This window comes from Mastigoproctus giganteus, chromosome 2 (assembly GCF_048544385.1).
Source record: "Mastigoproctus giganteus isolate SK-2022 chromosome 2, ASM4854438v1, whole genome shotgun sequence".
In the NCBI taxonomy this organism is placed as follows: Eukaryota; Metazoa; Arthropoda; class Arachnida; order Uropygi; family Thelyphonidae; genus Mastigoproctus; species Mastigoproctus giganteus.
The window spans coordinates 248,525,453-248,541,234 of NC_143576.1; the positions used below are offsets into that span (position 1 = coordinate 248,525,453).

At 44.3% G+C, this 15,782-nt stretch overlaps 1 protein-coding gene across 4 annotated transcripts in view; it reads left to right on the plus strand.

The window, feature by feature from the left end:
* LOC150090364 (histone deacetylase 4-like) overlaps positions 1-15,782 on the plus strand; it is a 449,332-nt gene that overhangs the window by 283,104 nt on the left and 150,446 nt on the right. For all 4 annotated transcript variants that reach the window (XM_090389832.1, XM_090389833.1, XM_090389834.1 and 1 more), the window contains one exon: positions 11,457-11,565. In XM_090389832.1, the coding sequence (XP_090245958.1) occupies positions 11,457-11,565 (109 nt within the window). The remainder of the gene's footprint in view (positions 1-11,456; positions 11,566-15,782) is intronic.

A 15,782-nucleotide genomic window follows, 5' to 3' on the forward strand; every position in this document is an offset into this window, starting at 1 on the left:
GCCACTGATCGCCAGTGGAGTAGCATGTAATCCATTCCTCTGTGGGATTCCATGCTGTTCCACAAAAATAATACAGAATGTACAGGGCATTTCAAAATTGCAAGAAACAAATGTAGCAGCGCATTCTACTGCTAAAACTAAAAAACATGTCTTTATATCCGAGATATTAACCATTAATCATAAATTAAAAACCATAATAAGAAATTGCAGTAAACCTCTCTGAAAGGAAAACATTTTAAAGTAGCTGTTTAAAGTTATTTTAATTTTGTTCAATACAGTGTTCAGCGCAATGAATACACTTTCGATATGTTATATTATTTCAAGATTATTCTTAATGGTTTCAGCCGATTCCAAAATCAGATTTTCTAGTTCGTCTTGTGAGGCTGAATTGAATCGACGTTCGGGTGCCACCCTACATAAGATACTATATATGTTTAGTTCTTCTTGTGAGTCTAGGGTGGTAGCGCTGTATTCGGACTGGTCCACCTTCTCGTGGTGCGGATGAGTACCCAGAATCATCTCTTCAGGTGACTGATGCTTCTGGGTAGCCAAGAAGCCAGAACAGAACACACACACAGACCTACATTACCTACATATATGGCCCTTTTGCAGTGGTATTGTTCTTTTACAGGGAAACGAGGCGGATTTGAATTGATGTTCTAGGAGCCACCCCTTACAAAAACAATTGTCCACGTGTTTATAAACACCGCTCTCCCCACACCAGCTGGAAAAGGGCCGGTTTCGAATACCGTCAGTTATGCGAGTAACTTTTATGGTCTTTTATCACTCCATGGCTGAGTGATAAAAGGTCTCCCAGGCGTGGATTGCAAGGTTTTTCTTCCTCGGAAACTTAGATTTTTCGTCCAGCAAAACATGAAAATCGACAGGAGAACACAATTTATGAACATAGTAGCACATGGGCAGATGAGTTCGTCTTGGCTCTATGATGACAGTTTTTGAAAGTTGGTCTTGCAATTAGAATAAACAATGGATTTAATGTGGTCCTACGCAGAATAATCTAAAAATGTGAGATCGGTGATTGCGTTGGCGCTTCTACAGGGCTGCTTCTGTCTCAGTACAATACACCGATGAGCCAAAACATTATGACCACCTACCTAATATGATGTTGGTCCTCCACATGCAACCAAAACAGCTCGTACCCGGCGAGGCATGGACGCTACACGATTTATAAATGTCTTGCGGTATCTGGTACCAACACGTAACCAGCAGATCCTTTAATTTCTGTGAAGTCCGTGGTTGAGACGCCGCAGATAGGAGTTGCTGTTCCAACACAAACCACAGATGCTAGATAGGATTGATGTCTGGGGAATTTGGTCGTCAGGGCAATACCTGGAAGTCTTTCTCATGTTCCACGAACCAGTATCGAACAATCCGGGCTCTGTGGCATGGCGCATTATCCTGCTGAAAGACGGCACCGCCAGAGGGGAAGACCGTTGCGATGAAAGGGTGTACCTGGTTAGCAATGATGTTTAGGTAAAGCGTAACGTGTTTTCGTGTCTAACGGCACCAGGGGTTTCCCCCATCTCCGCATAGCTTTCATTGTGGGTGTCACAATTCACTGTTAACGCCAGAGATTTAAAAGTGTGTGGGCTATGTATATGTGTAGTGTTTTGTACCGTTGTTCTTCTGGCCATTTAGCCATTGGGTTCCCTATTGGGACCCACGGTTGTCCACACTTGGCCTCGTGGAGGCAAACCAGGTACCCAGTAGCTCTATATTTTACTCTGGCAGGCCCTGCCACCTAGTTTCCTGAGATTTCAGTGGCTAGGGCCTATGTAAAAAAAAAAAAAAAAGAAAAGAAATATTGGGAGTGAGCGCTAGGATTGGAAAAGCCAAATGTATTGGCTTTTCCAATCCTAGTAAACGATGTAATTTTTAATTACGTCCAAATAAACGATGTAATTTGGACGTAATTAAACTTTGGAACTTGTGTGGGGCGTACGCTCGTGTATAGGTATAGTAGGGAAAGGAGACTGAAGACTGGGGGGGGTGAGAGGTAGAAATATGGGGACGATAGAAATGGCGACCCCAATATGGTCAGTGAGGTTGGCCCAGGTATCACCAGGAGGAAAGAGGGGGAGGCAGTGGGGAAATAGAACCGTCTTCTCCCCCCCCCGCCAGGAAACAGGTAAAGGCACCACGCAAGGGGTGTGGAGCAGATCGCCTCATGTCATCTTCAGTTGGTTAACATCCGGTCGTGGTAGGTGTCCAGGTCTGTGATGAGGTCAATGTCTCATTGGTTCGAGTCCATCAGTGTCAGCTCCAACTGTGCTGTCCATCTGCCGTCCGTCATGCTCCTGTGGTTGATATAAAATCGTTTGCAATCTTGAGCACCTATTAGTGTCAGGTCCAGTCGGATGAAATTCCGGTAGTATTGTCATACATAGGGCTTTGTCCATTCCAGTGAAGTTGTCACATTTATGAAGGTATGTCAGTGGCGTTCCACGACAGGAAGTGTCCTCCGCCTCGTGAAGAGCTCCTGGGCAAAGTCGGAGAATGCCAAATATTCCTCCCTTATGTCTAGTAGGTGGTGTTCCTGTCCTCTGAGTAAGTAGGTTAGTTTTGTTATCAGGATGTTGCGGAGGTCATCGTAGAGCTGGCAATCATACATGAGGTACTGCCAGCTCTCCAGGCCTCCGAAAACGCAGGAAGAGTCCTTCTCTATCCCGAGGAGGGACAGCTTAGCGTTGATTGCTCGTGCCCTGTTAAAAGATATGTTGGCCGCAATCCCGGTGAGAACTAGCTCGGCGCCTTGGGGAAGATCCGGCCGACGTCGGGCACAAATTTCCTAGTAATTTCTCCAGTGTTGGAGTGATTCCATCGTTCTTACCACACTTGCACCAGGTGGATCGCCAATATGGCTGCCGTTGTGAACAGACGTGTGTTTCATCGCTCCGCTAATTTCAGTTTAAAATATGTGTTTTACTTCTGTCAGTGCCATGAAATGTATCCTCACTTGAAGACAAACTGGACTGGATTCCTTTGGTGAGAAAATTTTGCCTATATATTGGGAATTTGGTCAGGTTGAAGCGTTATTTATCTGTATCCTTTGTTGCCAGACCGCATGGTCACCATGTCGCTGACAACAGGGCTATAGAGAGGCTGCCGATATAACACGGCGGCCGCGTTTCCACCTGACACCTTGACTGGGGAGGTGCCCCAACTAGTGCAAACTGAGCAGTTGTTGTGCTCTATCAATCTGTGCCTTTACCGAATAATATCACCAAAGAAATATGAATTTAATGTGTCCCCCCCCCCACCATAAACTCTCCATGGAGAGAGAGAGAGGCTATCTTCGCACCTGTGCTTCTACCAGAAATCTGACTGCCATGAAATCTGACTGCCATGAACGTCTTCGCCGCTACTAGATATCCCGCTGGGAAAGTAGTCCCGTCCTTTTAGGAGCATTTCTATATCCGGCGTTCCCCCCCCCCCCCCTCACCATAAACTCTCCACGGAGAGAGAGAGAGGCTATTTTCGCACCTGTGCTTCTACCAGAAACCTGAATGCCATGAACGTCTTCGCCGCTACTAGATATCACGCTGGGAAAGTAATCCCGTCCTTTTAGGAGAATTTATATATCCGGCGTTCCCCTCCCCCCGCTCAAAGTGCTGTGGGGAGACCCAAAACTTTCACAGTCCATTGTGTGCCTTCAAATACACCCACGAACTTGTGGTTGGCATCAATCGCCATCACTTTTAACAAACCATCTAACCCCAACATTGTGAACCCGATTAACCGAACAATCCCGGTAATCCGGAATCCACGGATATGGAGGGGAAAGATAAGCACAAACATTCCCTGACAGAGACACAAAATGATGATCCCATCATTATTGATCAACTGGAGGATATAGAGGACACCCGACCTGGGACCCCCCCAACCAAGCGGAAAACCCGCAAGCGATTGGTTCCCGAACCGGAACGCGAAACACGATCTCGGGTTGAAACAAAGGAACAGCCAGAAGCCAATGCATCGCAAAAAGAAAGAAATGATGAAAAACAACAAGAACTATGTCTGGACCATACCATACCAGAAGGCTCCGTATACGAGAAAACTCTCTTTCTGAAAACGGCCCTCGAAACCATTTTTAAGGAGAATCCCAGTAGGATATCGTCTGGCCTGAGATCACAGATTGTCACCATCTTTCACAAGATGGAGACAATCCTGCATGACACATATGTTGAAAACGAGAGAGCCATCACACGGCTACACGCCTACATCGAATGCGGGGCAAGACAAATGCCACAGCGCGCCCCGACATATACAGAAGCGCTGAGGACCCCAACGGAAACGCAACAGACAACAACGCACCAGAAGAGGAAGACGCTACTACCAACACCAAACCTGGTGATACTTAGACCGAAACAAACAGGGAAAATTCCCACAAGCGAAGACCTCAAAGCAAAAGTAAGAAATAACATGAAGGAGGATCTGAAGCTAACACGAATAAAAGGGATGAGAAAGATGAGAGACGTAGGGCTGGTAATAGAGACAGAGACGAGGCAAGAAATCCAGAGCATCATTGAAAACCCCAAGATTGAAGCCCTTGGATTAACGGCCCAGCCGCCCAAAAGGAAGGGACCAAATATAATAATTTATGACGTTAGCCCAGAAATTACAGCCACCCAGATAGCTGAAGAACTTTACCACAGAAACCTCCAACGCGAGATCCCGGACAAGCAGCCACAAGAAGTGATAACACCCAAGTTCCACATAGAGGCGAGAGGAGGCTTAAAAAACAGCTGGAGTGTGGAACTAATCCCGGAAGCGTGGCAAGTCCTAAAGGACCGGACAAGGGTCTACATAGAATGGGGAAGCTATCGTTTTCGTGAGCGGGTGGCAGTACCGAAATGCTTTAGATGCTGTAAGTTCGGCCACTCCAGCCACGTCTGTTCCCAGACAGTCCCAACATGCGGACATTGCACTGAAAAGGGACACGAATATAAAGAATGCCCACACAAAGACAAGGAAGCCACATGCGCAAATTGTAAAACAATGAAACTCGAATATACACACTCAATCAGGGATCCTAACTGCCCAATCTATATAAAAGCCAAGAGCACCTACCAAAACAGAATCGATTATGGGTACAAAAATTAAGAAATATAACACAACCATGATAAAAATAATACAAACAAATGCCCAGCGAGCAAAAGCGGTGGCTGACCAGATTCGGGTCAAGGCCGATGAAGAGAACATAGACGTTATTATATTACAGGAGCCGTATGTCCATGCAAGGCGGGTGGCGGGCTACCCATTACAATATAAAGTGATCCACACAGAAGAAGACACCCCGTGGGCGGCGGTATTGGTCAGAAACAAGAATATTACCGCAACAAGAATAACGCAACTATGCACGGCTTGGGCAGCCTGTGCCCAACTCATCACAGCACTGGGTTCCCTCTACGTGGTGGCTCTATACAGTAGACCGGGACAAGAAATAGAGATCGCCATCAACTACCTACGCTACCTACAGAACATCCTGCCAAACGAAAGAATCATAATAGGCGCGGATGTAAACTGTCGCTCCCCGCTATGGTATAGCGCTACAGATGATAGAAAAGGGACAGCAAACGGACAGCAGCTTGAGAATTACCTGACAGGATCACAGTTAGCGGTCCTAAACCAGCCACACCAGTTACCGACATTCTGTAACACCCTCTGGGAGGCCACAATCGACATATCCTTAGCCACTAGGAACCTGGCGAACCACGTGGCCGACTGGAGGGTGGAGGAAGCCTGGACCACCTCGGATCACCGAGTTATAACTTGCACAATAACAAGAACAATGACAAGAGCAACAACAATCAACCAACGATGCCATAGATATGCAGTTGCCAAAGCGGACTGGCCGCTATTCAAAGAACTACTAACCACAGCGATCAACAGTAACCCACTAACCCTGAACCCATTGAACAGCCCAGACGACCTGCAGAAAGTTACTACGGAACTGATGACAACTATCAGTAACCAAGCAATAAGAAAAAAACACCCCCAACTGGGGGCAGTACCCTGGTGGACTCGAGAAATTGCCATGCTCCGGCGGCAAACGATAAAAGCAAGGAAGGACTTTCAGAGGGCCCGCAGATCATGGCCTGCAAACGAAGTCGAAGTCCTGAGACAACAATATAGGGAGATAAGAAACCGCTATACTGATGCCATTAAGAAGAGCAAAAGACGCTCTTGGGAGCTCTTAGTATCCACAGAAGGAAACACTAACCCCTGGGGCCTAGTCTATAAGGTAACCACCAACAAAATGCCCAGAGGGGAGGTGAATGCCACAACCAGGACCCGGCAGGGAAACCTTACCACGACCTGGGAGCAGTCGATGGACAATATACTGGACACAATCTACCAGAAACCAGCGATGCCGATACTAACAGCACAGAGAGAAATATGCGAGAGCAATGCCAGTTACACCAATCAGGCAATGGAGCCCCCCTTTACCAATGACGAGCTCAGCGTGGCAGCTAGTCGAGTAAGAAGCAAGAAATGCCCAGGTCTCGACATGATTGAGCCGGAAATCTTAAAGAAAACTGTTGAATACGCACCGTACCTATTGCTCACCTTATACAACAGATGCCTGGAAGCCGGCCACTTTCCAAAGGCATGGAAAACGGCCAACTTAAAACTAATTCCAAAAAAACCCCAAAAAAACCCAGAAAGCCCAGATGCATATCGACCCATCGCACTGCTCTCGGTGGTAAGTAAAGTATTCGAAAGACTACTTCACAGAAGAATAATTGCTCACTACGGAAAAGCTGGACTCCATGCCGCGAATCAGTATGGCTTCAAGCCAGGGACCTCGACAGTGGACGCACTGGGAAACCTACTCAGGACGGTACAAGAATGTAGAAACAAGTACCTGCTTCTCATCTCGGTTGACTTTGCTGGGGCGTTTGACTCACTTTGGTGGCCAAGCGTCCTGGCGAGGTTGAGGGAGGCACGGGTGCCAACAAACCTATTCAAGGTCATGGAAAACTATTTATCACATAGAAGAGTGGAGATCAATGTAGAATACCATAAGGTCACAAGAGAAGTACACAGAGGCTGTCCGCAGGGGTCGGTGCTGGGACCACTCCTGTGGAATATGGTGTTAGATGAGTTCTTAGTGATGGATCTGGGACCCGTCAGGACACAAGCATTCGCTGATGATCTGATATTGACCGTGGGAGCGGATTCCCGGGCCCAGTTGGAAACCCACGCAAACCAAGCACTGCAGCAACTCCAGCAATGGGCCGCAAAACACCAGCTAACAATTTCACCCACAAAGACCTCTTCAATCCTGCTTAAAGGAACCCTGCAATTGCGACGACCACCGCAAATAAAAATTAACAATGTCACCATTAAGTTTGTAAACCAACTTAAGTACCTAGGCGTGGTGCTGGACAACAACCTCTCGTTCCAGCTGCACCTAAAGTACATAAGAAAAAAAATCAGGAGCTATTCTGCACTGGTAGCCAGAGTTACTAGGAAAGATTGGGGACTCAAAAAAAGAGCCCTGACGCTATATTACAGGACAACGTTTCTCCCAGCAATTACTTACGCCTCAGCAATTTGGTTCCCAAAAACTGCACTGGCAGTGAATAGAAGAATTCTGGACATGATCCAAAGGACCATACTCTTAACTACGACGCGTGCGTGTAGTACAGTGAGTACTCCAGCACTACAGGTACTCGCTGGAGCGCTTCCTTTGGACCTGGAGGTCGTTCGCACAGGTCTGCTATACTTGCTATCCAGGGGAGTGGCGGCCACACATCTGGACTACACAACTGACCCAGCGAACAACCTAAAAACGGAAAAAACTAGATTACAGAACCACCTGCTAAAATTATGGCAGAGAAGATGGACGGAGACCACCAAGGGTGAGATAACCAGAAGATATCTACCTGACCTCCAGAAAATCTACCCAAAACAGCCGACCTGGTACTTCCCAGGGTACCATTTGACATCTCTAATAACAGGACACGGACCCTACAATGAGAAGCTGCACGGATTCGGACTCACTGAGGACCCAAACTGTACGTGCGGGGAGACAGAAAGCTGGAATCACATAGTGTACGAGTGCCCACAATATGAAGACCTCAGAGGGGTACTTATAACAAAAATAAGATACCTACCAAAAGGATTGGAATCCCATTTCATAGATACTGAGGATGAATATAGAGCATTATCCCAGTTCGCACAAGACCTCTTCATCAGGAGAAGGACATTAATCACCATCTACAATGACTGACATCAAGTACCACTATTGAGACACCAGCCAGCACAATGTAAAGGCTGCAACTAAAGATGAGGGACACAAGCACAAGGACGGAGCTTGCCCCATGAATAAAGAAACATGAAACAATAGCTGCCAATAGCCATATGGCGATCTGAAGAGGGCATTCTAGCCTCCTTCACCTTTAAACCTACTTCCCTGGGGGGAGGGGGGACATTTTCGTCCTCCTCTCCTCTCCACCCTATATCTTCTACTCTGGTGGGACATGGGCATGTCCCACTGAAAACTGGGGCTACCTACTCTATTGGCCCCATATTTCTGTCTTTCTCCCCCCAGCCTTCTGCCTCCCCCCCTCTCTATCTATAAGCTAGCGAAAGCCCTACCCAAAAACCTAACATATCTAAATTACCTTACGCCCATAACTTGGCCTAGCAAAACTAAGCGATTCTACCCCTACGTCGACGCGTTTCTGTCTCTTTTTTTTTCTTTTTTTTTTTTTTTTTTTTTTTTTTTAAGGTCCTAGCCGCCGAAATCTCAGGAAATTAAGTGGCAGGACCTGCCAGAGTGAAACAGACTACTGGGTTCCTGGTCTGCCTCCACGGGGCGTAAGTGGGGCAACGTTGGGCCTCAGTAGGGGCCCAGCGGCTAAATGACCAGATGAACAACGGTACAAGGCATCACACATATACAAAGTCCATACACTTTTAAATCTCTGGCTTTTCCAGTCAACTGGTTCACCCACAATGTAAACTACGCGGAGATGGGGGGAACCCCTTGTGCCGTTTTACCCTAAATACACTTACACTTACACTTACTTGCACCAGGTAAGCTTGGAGCCGTCTCTCTTCTGCAGCACGATCATTTGCTGGATCCGTAGTGTAACCGAGGCAGGTTTTGCTGGTACCCTTGGCTAGGTGGTGTAGGAGTCCCTTGCGCACTATCTCCAAATGCAGAGGGAAGACGCTTGCAGGGAACTGCAGGGCGTGTGTGCTGTGTGATGTTTAGGTAAGTGATAGACATCCGAATGCCCGGCACGTGGATAACTGGACCCAGGGTATCCCAGCAGAACATCGCTCAAAGCATGACACCGCTGCCATCCGCTTGTTTTCATCCCACTGTGCATCCAGGTGCCATCACTTCCCCAGGTAAATGACGCAGGCGTTACCGGCCGTCCACACAGTGCAACAGGGAACTTGATTCATTGGACCAGACGACCTTCTTCCAATCACTCAAGGTCCAGTTTCAATGCTCGCGTGCCCATTGTAGGCGCTGTCGTCAGTGAAATGTGGTTAGCATTGGCACTTGGAGCAGCCTGCGGCTACGCAGCCCCATTTTCAGTAGCGCTCAATGTACTGTGTGTTGTGACACATTACTCCCATTACCAGCATTCCAATTACCAGTGAGTTGTGCCACAGTCGCCCTTCTGTTGCCACATACCTTCCGGGAGAGCCTTCGCTCTTTTTGAGCATCAGTGAGCCGTGGTCGTCCAACACCTCGCCGGGGATTCGTGGGTTTTCCCTCTTCTAACCTACACGTGAAAGTGTAGGTTAGTACCTACACTTTCGGTAGGTACTAACACGGCTGACCGTGAGCATCCCACCAGCCTTGCCGTTTCGGATATGCTCTGACCTAGTCGTCTGGCCATTAAAATTTGGCCTTTGCCAAACTCGCTTAAGTCCACTGCCTTTGCCATCTGAAGAACAAGAGTAGCGCTGATTAACGAAGCTCAGTGTCAGGTGTGTTCTATACCGTGTCCCGACCCACGCACGCGCCGTAGTTCACCTGCAGTTCCTTCGATTTGCATAACGACCCGCTGGTCATAATGTTTTGGCTCATCGATGTAATTTGTTATTGTTATCCGTATTTGAAAAGCCATAAATAAGCCACATCCACTGCCGATTTTCAAAGGGCATGCAATTTCTGAAAACGTTGCTGGTAAAAAAAATAATAACCAATAAGAGTGTCCCTAAGAAAACAGTATGCTTAAAGGAAAGGGTATGTTGATATTGAGTACTGACAATCGTATATTGGTTTTCTTCTTTCTAGTATGGGTGTTTCAAGAGTTGAGAATTCCATTCCTTGTAAAAAAAAAAAAAAAAATATATATATATATATCCATCTGTATGCAGAAAGTGGCTGAGAAATTGAGAATCACGTATACATTGAGAAATAAGCCACTGATAAAAGTTTTTTTCATTATTCATATGTTTTCACAACAATTCTGTACAAGCGAAATAATGGAAATCAGCAAAAAGAGTACCCATTATGATCAAAAGCTTAGAATATGTGGACTTCAGAGCTTGGTAGTTAGGCACTAGGGTATTCTCTAGGAAGAGGTTTAAAAAGGATTGTAGAAATTTTTCTTTTAACCACCAAGTTGTAAATCACTGGAATAAGTTATTTCCATGGGTAGTTGTTGTTGCTACTATGGAGCTATGTTTAATGTTGTTATGTTGACTGCCACATAAGCTGCTATGGCTATAATGTGCCTAATGGGTAGTTGTAGATGATATCTTAAATAACTAAAAAGCCGAGTGTATCAACATCTGCATGAAAAGTGGATTGGTAGTTTTTTTTTTTTTTTCTTTTGTTTTGTGGTACATCAAAAGCCTATGGCTTCCTTGCATGATATGTCAAATAGGTAGCAATACTAGCGATATCCTTGATGGAAAGAATTCCTTGCAGAAGAAATTAACCCAGCAAAAAGTAAACAGGCTTGTAGTATCTTCCATAATATCAGTTTAGTAAATATCTTATTGTGAACAACGAGGCAGTGGTGTGGAACTTGAAACTCAAGTAACAGCCACATCATACTTCTAGTATGATGGCACATTTGTTGCTCACTACTCTGAATAATTATCATGACTCATGTAGCAGAACAGGTGTTGTTCCATATGTTTTGTACTGTTTAAAACCCGATTAACACAGTCGTATTTTTATGGCATCAATTTTAACATAAAAGCGTTTCGCTCTATTTTACACTGTTTTTTAATTTTTACTTTTGAAACATTTTTATTGGGAACTGTTTTTTATTTGTAGCCATATGACATGTTTTTACATTTGTTCTGTACAGTTTTGAAATATCATATTTCTGATGTTTTTATTTATTTATTAGTTGACCGAAAATATTCTGCTTCTGTTTTTAACTCTAACTCTAATATTTTAGGCTAAAAATGAGGATTTTGGCAGTAATTTTATAAATAACTTTTAGGAATATTTGGAGCAACAAAAGAAATTAGAAGAGGAACAAAAATTGGAAAAAGAGCGTAGAGAGAAGGAAAGATTAGAACAACTAAAGAAGAAAGAGAAACACGAGCAAAGTAAGAAGTAGCCTTTCGATTTATATAAACCCTGAAGCACATTTAGAATTAATATCTGGCAATAGAGGTAGAAAGCTATTTTTAAAAAAAAATATTTACTCCATGCTTCAGTTTTGTTTTGCTGTGAAGGACTGAATATTTTTGTAATCACCAGATTCGAAAGTATACGGCCTTAAGTTATTCTTTCGATTTTTATATTAAATTAATTAGGTTTTTTTGGCAGTTTCTTTATAACGGTGCAAATAGCGTGACAGTAGGGTGTTATTGATTACATGCCGTAGACCCGGACCCAAAGAACCTCGTGTGCCCTTATGTAACTTGTGTATTCGTAGGTGCTGGGGAGGAGAATAAGTTGTTTTTTTTTTTTTTTTTTTTTTGCATTCAGCTTATCTAGCCACGCTACTAAACAGCTTCAGTTAATCGGGATATCTTTGATATCTTCGCTTCCCTTGTTTTCTGGATTAGAGATTGAGTAGGTTGAATCTTTCTGTATCACTATAGAAAGGTCTTGAGTAGAAGGATTTCTGACATCGGTTGGCTGTGGAAGGCTGTAGAATAACTGGGATTAGATATCGCATTGATCGGATATGGTATTGATAACGCTGTAGTATTCAGCTTGACTGTTCCATCATCCAGTAGTATCCGATGCTCGTTGCACATTACTACAACACTCTCAGGAATACAGTGATGCAACAATATGACATAGAGATCTTTTATCATATCTGGCTTTTGGTTGAGGATGCAATGGCATTGATCGATGGATCTGAAATTTTGTAAAGAACATTATATGACATTTAATTAGTTAGCTTTAAGCCGGTTGCCCATTAAACTATAAGGCTTTTTGAAGGATACCTGAAAGACTGATGGGCTGTACTCCGATTATTTAAAAATCTTAATATCATTAGTGAACAAAGATCCAATGATTGTGAGAATGAAATTGTTATAAAAATATAAATAAATGCATTAAAGAAATGCCATACTGAGGAATCCTGTAGTATTCTCACCGCAAGGAAAAATCTTTATTATATCTTGTCTAATTGTGACTTTTTGTAATTTTACTGGAAGAAGTACCCGAAAAATTCAGTTTAAAGAAATTATGGTTTCCATAATTTCTTGAAATGCTAAAATAACTTCTTATATCCGTTTCGACGAGATGAACTTTGCATTAGCTTTCGTTCACACTGTTGCCGAGTTATTCGGTTTCGGGAGAGGACTGTATTACTTTTTCGCTCACCAAAACATGTGGTTTTCATCCCAGGAAAATAGCAAAAGGACTGCAGAATAAACGCAATTTGCCGAACATATACTGACACTCGTGACCTTAGTTTACTCAGTGAAAATTCAAAAAATGACCGACAAACTTAAATGAGCAGAATTATTCGAATAAATTAAAAATTGCTTCTAATTGTTTAAAAACTACCAATATAGTTTTTAAAAGACAAAATTGCCACCTCGATGATTAAATATTAATTCTGAATACCTAGCGTACTTGTGATGCTATGTATAAGGCAGATTATGAGAGGTGATTTAAATAGTAAGTGTCCTGGCAGTTCATCATTGTTCCTTGTTTTTGAGTTTATTATCACAAAACAGACAAGCTCTGTTGTCATTCCTTTCATAATGGTCGCTATTCAATAATTTCGAATTATGCTGGAGGAACGTAGTAGCGAATACAGTTGACAACGAAGTTGTTTTCTACGAAACCCCCAAACATGAGAGGTATTACAACCAATAGTACTTAAAGTACCGTGCATGGGTTGGAGGGTTAGAAGATGAACGAAGATATTTGTTAACATTAGACTTGAATTTCTGTAGATTGTAATTTTCAGGAAATATATATGGAGGTAGGTTATTCCAGAAAACGGAAGTTGCATGAATAAATGAGGAAGAAGAAAAGTTGGTTCTGTGAGTTTGAAGTTGAGCATAGTGTTTTGTGGAAGGCGCCACCGGTGGGTTCCCACATTTGCGCCATGGTACTTTGTGAAAATTGCAGAATCTCTGTAAAAGCCAGAAAAGTGTAGTGTCTGGTTTGTGACAGAGTTCTGTTATGTTCTGTTGTTCTGTCTCTGGCTGATTGGCCCCTAAGGGAACCCCACGTTGCCCGCCACCACCACAGGGAGGTGAGCTAGGCTGCCCATTATACTCTGGCTGGCCTCTGCCAGGGTTGCCTGAGCTTCCTAACGGAGACCAAGTAAAAAAAAAAAATAATAATAAATAAATAAATAATAATAAAATAAATAAAAAAATTTAAAAAAATAAAGTAATAGATTTAAAAAAAAAGAGAGAGAGAGAGAGAGAGAGAGAGAGATAGAGCTAGAAGAGAGGGCATAGAAGAAGAGAGGATTGAAGGGGGAATGAATTTGGGTGGGTTGACAGGGGAGAATAAATCCACCCTAGTTTAGGCGAAATATAGGAAAGGCTGTGGGTTTAAAAGTCACAGGCGACAGGCGCCCCTGTGTAATTGCCAATGGCATAGCACTTGTAGATCCCGCACCTAGATCGGTGCCAGCAGTATATATCCTACCCATTTCGGGTTTGCAATGACTTTTAAATCCCGCACTCCGAGGAGTGCCAGCATCCCGCAACTTGGATGGTGCCTGCAATAAATCCTTTCCTATTCGGGTTAGCATGGTCATGTCTGTGTTGTTCTGGGGGAATGGAGAGTTATCCCACGCTGGTCCGGTTTAGTTCTTGGGCTCTGAGTTCTGCAATCTTAGCTCGCCTAAGTGCAAATGTTCCCTACGCGTAGGTGGTTATTGCCTTATAGGTATCTTCCTCGAGCAGCAGAGTGAATTCTTGATTGCGAGGGTTTCTCTGTATTGTGGTGAGGAATTTAAGCCTAATGTTGTTGTAGCTGGGGCACTCATACATGAGGTGCCCCAGGACTCCTCTTCGCTGCAGTGGCAACGTGGAACATTCTCGATTCCCATGGCAGCCAGTTTTTGTTGGAAGGATCCATGTCCGGTGATGATAAAGGTCACATGGAGGCCAGGCGAAAACCAGGGTGGAGGTTCTGGGTGAGTTGAACTTATAGATGTGATACCCCTTCTGTTGTGGTGCCCCAGGCACGTTGCCATATCTCTTGTAGATGTTGGGTTATCCGTTGTCTTTCCTGCCCGGTGCCGTTTATGGTGTCGAGTTGAAAATTAAACAGTTGGGTTGGAACTCCTTTCCTTAAATGATAAAAAGCCCTCTTTTAATCACTTCTAAGTATAGTGGCCAGCATCCAGTTAATACCTGCAGAGCAGAGGTGCTGACGGTGCGGCACGCCCTGCAAATTGAAAGGAGCATGAACCTCTGGATTGAATCCAGCTTACGTTTATTTCTTGCTAGGATGGCTTTTCGGTACCAGATGGAGACACCATAACACACAATTGGCACGTATACCGCTTGGTATATGGGAGTAAGAGCCTTGTTTCAGCCCCCAGTCTGCCGTGCTGACCCCCTTATCATAGCACTGTACCTTTGAATTTTGTTGGCTAGATACTTTAGGTGGTGGTGGAAGGTAAGCCCCGAGCCTAAGAAGATACCCAGGAGCTTGACTTCTGTGTGCAGTCGTATGGATGTAAAGTTTAATTTTATTGTAAGTGGTTTATAGCCTGCCTTTAAAGAGTATGGATTTTGTTTTCTCTCCTGAAATGGTAAGGTTGTGCAGGGCTGCCCAGTTCTGGAGTTTCACCAATGCTTCATTTGCCATTGTCTCCAGGGTCGCCCTGGTATTATCACATACCAAAAGGACAAGATCATCTGCAAAGGCCCAGGGCTCAACTCCTACCAGGTCAATGCCCAGGAACTTGTCGAGGACAATAGACCAGAGGAACGGGCCAAGCACAGAGCCCTGCGGATAGCCTCGATCGATGTACCTAGTCACTGTCTGGAATATGTTGGTAACTTGGACATTTCTACCAGTTAGGTATGACCTTAAGCTGTTGTACAGGTTGTTGGAAACATTTGATTGCCGAAGCCTCCGAAGAACACTGGGCCACCATAGTCGATCAAAGGCTGACTGGCACGTGTTCGGACTGCTTTGACAGAAAAAGGGAAATTATAGAAGCCAGTTCAGAAGAGTATCTATAGAATAGGAATACAGCAGAAACAGAACGTCTATGAGACAGCGAGTGGAGAGACTGTGTTACGAGATGAGTCATTAATTGACCTAACTGCTCCCTTCTGAATGGAATCAAGAAAACAGAGGTTTTGGGGACACGGTCTAGGTC